This window comes from Pistacia vera, unplaced genomic scaffold, assembly GCF_008641045.1.
Source record: "Pistacia vera cultivar Batoury unplaced genomic scaffold, PisVer_v2 Contig135, whole genome shotgun sequence".
Lineage (NCBI taxonomy): Eukaryota > Viridiplantae > Streptophyta > Magnoliopsida > Sapindales > Anacardiaceae > Pistacia > Pistacia vera.
The window spans coordinates 1-7432 of NW_022195412.1; the positions used below are offsets into that span (position 1 = coordinate 1).

The window sequence follows — 7432 nt, forward strand, 5'->3', positions numbered from 1 at the left end:
ATGTGCTGAAACTGTCAAAGAGTTATCTGCGGTCCATCAAGCAATTCTTCAACCGAGTCTAGTTCGTCCAGATTGTCGACAACCGGTTAAATTACACGGTGATTGCGAGGTTGTTCTGTTTTATCTTGGCGAGATTCTGCCGGAGATTGAAGATCTTGGCTAGCTCAAGTTTCCCATACATTTCTTTGATATTGTTCCAAATTTCTTCAGCAATCTCAGTCGGTGGAAGTTCGGCGATTACATCCGGCGAAAGACAGTTGTTAATCCAAGACCGGACTAGGATATTGCAGCATTTCTAGTGTTTGTACAGTTGCGGTTCGGTCTGCGAAGGAACCATTCCGTCAAGAAAGCCGTCTCTTTCTTTTGCTATTAGTGCTTAACGAAAATCGCGAGCCCAAGTCGCGTAATTTTCTAAACTGGTGAGAGGCTGCTTGACCAGGATGAGTTCTGGTCTGTCCGAGGCTGATGTGTAGAGCATACCACCTAGTTCTGGTTTGCCACCGGCCAGTGGAATTAGCTTAATTGCAATGGGTAAGGATTGGAACTGGCTTGACCTCAGTTCAAACCCTGAAAACTGAATGGGAAAAATTCTGACCCGGATTTGGAATTGAGCCAGATCCATTACCTTGCTTCAACACAATTTGCCCTTGATGGGCTGTATCTTGAGGATACTGATTTGGTTTGATTGATCAAGCCCATCTGAAGAAGTTTCGGTTCTGGTATTCCTGTCAAATTGATCGATTCTAAAAGATGAATTCAATCTAAAATAAATAAATAAATAAAAACTAACTCTTCCACCCGAGTACCAATGTGGTTCTGCAGGAACTTAGCAAAACTTTAGGCAAGAGTCGATGGATTAGCGGAATAACTCAATCACCCAAGATAACAATAAATGCTAAAAATAATTTAGTATACACCAGAAAAATTCTCAAGAAACCTTGGAGGGTTCACAAACAGTCTCACTTAAAACCCAACTTCCTTAGACATTTATCGTCTTATTGATAGAATTTTCATAGACATACATATCATCGTATAAATAACTAATCACTTTACTAAACTTAGGCTAGAAAAAGTTGGAAGAGCTTGGAGACAAGTGGAAGCTTGGTCAGAACGAATGCTCTGATACCACGAAGAAAATAGAGGCAAAAGAGAGACAACAAAGATGTCAAAGTATGTCAAGAGAAAGTGTTTTGTATATTGAATGAATTTCTTTATATTTACAGTACCTATCTATAGAAAATTGTACTAGCTGCGTATGGTAATATAATACTACAAATGATGATACAATCTTAATAATAAAGCAATGGAAATCATATCTTAGCATAATTAGGAATGAGAATAGTTCACATATTCTTATTATATGTCTAAATGATATGTGAATTAATGTTACATATTTTTTTCTCATATTCGTATGTTAACAATATTCTCTCTTTTACTTCATTAATTATTTAATATCTCTAAAACTAAACAACTAATTAAAAGTTAGAAAGATATTAAATAACAAATAGTTAGTAATATATATCTCTTTGATGACATAAAGTAATTAAAACATCACTTACAATGCATATATATTAATATCTTATGGAAAAGACAGGTCAGAGAATGTTGATGGCATGGTTGATTGTTCCACCAGGGGGTGAAAGCTTTTCTAGTTCATCAGAAGTATCGAACAAGATGAAACCTCTTGATGATCTTCGGACGGGAGCAAGACCTCAAGAACTTTCTTTTGTTTCAGACCCTGTTGCTGTTGGAATAATAAGGACAAGTTGATTGATGGATTAGTATGCAGCTTGAAGAAATCAGGTTTTTCTTTAAAGGATCCACATTTGAATTCAGAAGGCCTTAAGCCAATATATTAGCAGCTAGTTGCCATTGTTGAAATATATTGTCTTCTCTATTTGGCTTCATAAAAGAAAAATGTACTAAAAGAGACCTGAAAGTTATCAGAAAGTAAACATCGGATTAATTATATCAATCTTTTCATATGTGGATTCTTAAGACTTGGTCAAAGAAATTTCTGTTCATAAGCATGCGAGAAATTGGATGATTGGGACTCAAAAGCATGAACAATCGTGCAATATTATTGTAATTTACACATCATTCTCACACACAAGAAAGTTGTGTCTCTTATAATTTTTTTCTTTTTGTTAAATTATCTTAACAAAAAATTAAACATAGTTCAAGAAAAAGATAAAAAACTTCCAAATAATGAATCAAAACCCCAACAGTTGTTGTTTTGATTTACAAATAGGCTAATCTCCTCTCTCACCTCTCAATCTCCTGTTAAATAATAGCTAAGGACATCTATTTATAATGCTGGGTTTTAGGAGTGTATTTACAACAATCCTATTTAGATTAACTTTTAAACCTGAAAAAATTCGTAATTACAAAATCCATATTTTTTAGGAAAATGTCATCATGCCGCGGCGTGAGTTAACTGTGTCACGACACGCCCACAATCTTCAATTCTCTATTGTTGTGTTGCAGCTGCGCACAATCTTCATTTTTATTTGTGTTATGTCGCGGCATGGGTAGACTTTGGCCACAGCACACAGAGAGCTTTTTTTCTAGCATGAAACTTTCTGAATTTGATGAAGCCTTCAACATAAAATTGGAATCTTTTCGTTAAAATCTAATGCTTCAAGAATCATCACCAAACAGTTCTATAGCGGTAGTTTCATTAAAATCAAAGCATGTTCAATACTTAAAACAATTTTTCCAGCTAATCTTCAAAAATCATAACTTCCTCATTTTAACTCCGATCTCGAACAACTTTTTCCGTTGTTACAAATTCTATTACCAACTAATTCTTCATCCAAATATTATTTTTAAACATTTGTGACTTGAAAACACACAAACATACTTGTGATCTCATAAAATATTTATAATAATTAAACTAAATTGCACACTTAACCTAATTTTTCATAAATAATACTAATAAACCACTAAGTAAAAGGGCATTTTCAAGCACTTATCATCAATCGGAAATGGAGTGTTGGTGGAAGATGTACTAGTAGGGAAACTGATTCTAGATTGCTTGGCAAAAGACAAATGGGACATTGAGTGCCGGTATCGAACACTATGACCCAAAAGTTGATAAGAAATAAAAGAGTTTTTACTAAAATTTGTATTACAATAAGATTTTTTATTGAAGTAATCAATGAGAAACTCTTTGAGGCTTGTAGAGGAGTCAATAGATTCCCAGTAATATAATCCCATGAATCAGGATGGGCTTTACTCAGCCATAGCTTGTCAATTGAAGGTCTTGAAAGGTCCATAAATGAGAGAGGAATTGTAAGGTGCTTGATTATCGGTGCAAAGTTTCGAGACAGAATTAGATTAAAACTAAATCAGGACCAAAAGGACATTGTTAAGGATTAGCTCATTTGTGAGTTGACTGTTCCTATTTGAGTGGCAGGGGCGATATTTTCATTAGGCATCCAATTGATGTGTGTGTAATGGGTGGATGTATATGCTTTAGACAAATATTTTTTTCGTAAATAATATGATCACTGGCTCCCAAGTAATTATCAAAACATTAGTTGAACCAGAGTTCATCAGACAGAAGGAAGGATGTACCTACGTAGTGGTTGCACTATTGTAGAAAGCTGATTCAGCATTTGGACAAGCTAATTTACTGTTCATTGGGGTAGGACATTGCTCGGAGTGTATTTGAGATTACATGATTGATTATAGAATTTCTAGTTTTGTTTGAGTCGCAGGACACCCATGTAATTTCTAGTAATTGTCCTGAGTGTGATTCTGCCATTTGCAATAATTACAGTATAGCTTTCCTTTCCTTGATTTTGAATTGTTGCCTTGTGACCAGTTGACTTGCTGACTTGTTGTTATTTGTTAAATGTTTAAAAGTGGGAAATAATTGAACGGACAGATCTCGTCCGCTTGTTGTACCATATAAAATGGTAGCCTTCTCATTTTCAAAAAACCTGGCCACCCTTCTCCGTTTTTGTCTGAACGTCGGAGCTTCCTCGACTAGTGCACGATTCAATGAACACCACAAAATCACCCATCCGACAATGGTCTTGAATCCCCTGTTGGCTTTCTTCTTGCACAGCAAGTTGGAAGAGTCGGTAGAGAGTTGGTGGCGGTGCTGTTACAGCATTTTTGTTTGGAATGCCAGAAAATTTACGTTCAACCCCATCAAAATCTGTGATCCGTTCATAATCTTTGATGTGCTGAAACTGTCCCTGCTTCAGATTCTAAGCCTGGTCCAATACCAAGGGCAGTTATGAGACAGATTAGTCAGATTTTAAACTCATATCCTAGAGGAATCTCAATGACAGAACTTCGGGCAGAATTGAATAAGGGTTATGCGGGTTTAGACAGAGACCTATATGGATATAAGAAGTTCTCCCGCTTTCTTTTGGCGATGCCACATATTTTAAAGCTTCTACCTGGAAGTGATGGCCAGTTTTTCGTTCGGGCAATCACTCCAAAAGCTCCTGAACTGTTTGAGTCCAGTCTGGGTACATCTAATGGACATGTTGGTAGAAATGGATATCAGGACCTCTCAAAGCCTTTGAAGTTGAATGGTGAAGAAAGCCATAAAGATGAAGCTGTCGATGGAAAGTCAATTTTGCCTTCATCACCTGAAGTAAATGCGGAAGACCCTTCAAGAAAGATTCAACAGGCCCCTGAATTAAGCGAGAAGGTTGTCCGCATGGAAATGAAGGAGCCTCTTAAAAAAAAGCCACAGCCCACTCCAACTGAGGAGAAGGTTTCTATGCCAGCTGGTGTACAGGAAACTGAGGGAAATCTGTCTCCTGTGGAGGAACAAGATTCCTCATCTGAAGTGGGATTCTTCAGGAAAAATTGGTGCAGATGGTTTGGTGGTAAAGATGGGGTTTCTGAAATTAAAAGTCAGAACATTCCTGAAAAATGTAGTGATTCCGGAGATATCTCTGAGAGGACAAGTCACAACTACCCTGAAAAATCTTGTATTAGTAGTGATAACTTTGAGAAGATAAAAGTTAACGAGAAGAGCATGAGATCTCCAAGTCAGGATGCTTATCCAGTTGGATCCTCTGAAGAGAATAAATTTGCTAGAAGCACTGAGCCTTCTGTTGACAATTATACCCCACGTCCAGGTGTTCTAAAACGAATAATAAACTGGTGTAAATTTCAGAGTAGCGACCAAGACACTGATACATTGGTTGATCCATCCAGTATAAGACAGATCGAGATACACAGTAACTCTCAAAGGCATGAGGTTTTTATGAAGGATTCTTTCTGGTTTGACATGGAATCCTTCATGGATTCACCTAGAGGATTGGTCATTGTCGCACAGTCTAGGACCAGGTACATGCATTTGCCTAGTGTTCTTTCCTTTCTTTGACACTATAGTATATTTAGCTGTCACAATACAGATAAAGTAAGCAGTACCCATTGCATGTAATAGTTGTCTTTCTATAAAACAAATCTTAAAAACTTTTTGGCCAATAATTTGTTAAGTCATAAAATTGCTAGATTTAGATCGTATTAATGAGTGTAAATTCCGGAAACAAGATTTAGATTGTACTTTGTGACTGAGGAAATGGAGGCATCCATTCATCGTATGTTTTGTTTTCTCTTTTATAATTTTTGCTACTATCATAGTTGTGGCACATGACAATTTTAGTTATAAAGGAATCTAATAATTTTAAGGTAACAATTTTTAAAATGATAACTATGATTTCAGAGTTTTAGCAGTTGCAATCAAAATTATATATTTATATTTTCTTATATTGTTTGTGGTTTGTTTCAGGGAACAGTTGGCCCAATGTCTGCGAAAGGAAGGCCCTTTAGCTCTTAGAGATCTCAGCGACAGTGATATTCTTAACCTGGTAGATATGTTGATATCAGAGAAGAAATGGGTGGAAGAAAGCCCATCTGAAATATCACCTTTCAAACTTATTCGGCCAGTTGTAAAGAGGTCTTCTTTGGGTCATTCTTGTCCTGCAAATGGATTGAGATCAATCTTTTCAAGTACGCAGTCACAATCCAACCCACCAAATGTATCGGAGCTTAATGGAGAGAAAAAGATTCAAAATTTTTGTCATGCTGGAATTTCCCCACCTATCAATAATAAGAAAACTTTGGACAGATCTAGAAATGACATATTAGCCGACTGTCAGAACCTTGTGAACGATATATTGAAGGAGTACCCAGAAGGATATAATATGGGATCCTTCAGGAAATTGTTCCTTGAGCGGTATGGCTATCATCTTGATTTAAAAAAACTCGGTTACCAAAAGTTGGCATCCCTGATACAGATAATGCCTGGGGTGAAAATTGAGTCAAGTCATATCTTACCTTCCAGACAAGTAGTTGGTCGCTCTGATCAGGAATTCTTTTTTGATAACATTCAAAAAGATAATGCCTATCATCCAGTAACTAGCCCAGATAGTGAATCATCTGAGACATCAAAGAAGAATGATGATTCTGACTCTCCATGGGAGGAGCTAGGCCCTATTTCTAACTTGAGTTTTGATAGAAAGGACGGGCAATCAATGCCAAGGAATTCAGCGATGGAGGAAACAGAGAGATGATATCCTGATTATGAACCTTCTGTCTCGTATGATGAAATTTCAGATTCAGAAGTCTCAACTGGAACACTTCTGGAAGGGCGAGGAAAGCCGGTAATAAAGGAGAAAGATAGCTCGTTATTGCAACTCCTGGATTCATGGTACAGCAGTAATGAAAAAAAGAAAAAGACAGGTCAGAGAATGTTGATGGCATGGTTGATTGTTCCACCAGGGGTGTAAAGCTTTTCTAGTTCATCAGAAGTATCGAACAAGAGTGAAACCTCTTTGATGATCTTCGGACGGGAGCAAAGACCTCAAAGGAACTATTCTTTTGTTTCAGACCCTGTTGACTGTTGAGAATAATAAGGACAAGTTGATTGATGGATTAGTATGCAGCTTGAAGAAATCAGGTTTTTCTTTAAAGGATCCACATTTGAATTCAGAAGGCCTTAAGCCAATATATTAGCTAGCTAGTTGCCATTTGTTGAAATATATTGTCTTCTCTATTTGGCTTCATAATGAGAAAAATGGTACTAAAAGAGAATCCTGAAAGTTATCAGAAAGTAAACATCGGATTAATTATATCAATCTTTTCATATGTGGATTCTTAAGACTTGGTCAAAGAAATTTCTGTTCATTAAGCATGCGAGAAATTGGATTGATTGGGACTCAAAAGCAATGAACAAATCGTGCAATATTATTGTAATTTACACATCATTCTCAACACAAAGAAAGTTGTGTCTTCTTATAATTTTTTCTTTTTGTTATAAGTATCTTAACAAAAAAATTAAACATAGGTTCAAGAAAAAGATAAAGAAAACTTCCCTAAATAATGAATCAAAACCCCAACAGTTGTTGTTTTGATTTACAAATAGGCTAATCTCCTCTCTCACCTCTCAATCTCCTCT

At 36.4% G+C, this 7432-nt stretch overlaps 1 protein-coding gene across 1 annotated transcript; it reads left to right on the forward strand.

The window, feature by feature from the left end:
• The first annotated feature begins 4213 nt into the window (after positions 1 to 4213).
• LOC116122572 lies at positions 4214 to 7202 on the forward strand. The gene is made up of 2 exons (XM_031408407.1): positions 4214 to 5319; positions 5765 to 7202. The coding sequence occupies exons 1-2, from the start codon at positions 4250 to 4252 to the stop codon at positions 6546 to 6548; spliced, it is 1854 nt and encodes a 617-aa protein (XP_031264267.1). The 5' UTR covers positions 4214 to 4249; the 3' UTR covers positions 6549 to 7202.
• Positions 7203 to 7432: the final 230 nt, after the last annotated feature.

Coding starts and splice junctions, on each gene's coding strand:
- LOC116122572 (XM_031408407.1), top strand. CDS start 4,250: ATGAGACAGATTAGTCAGATTTTAAACTCATATCCTAGAGGAATCTCA. Junction 5,320..5,764: donor GTCGCACAGTCTAGGACCAG/GTACATGCATTT, acceptor GGTTTGTTTCAG/GGAACAGTTGGCCCAATGTC.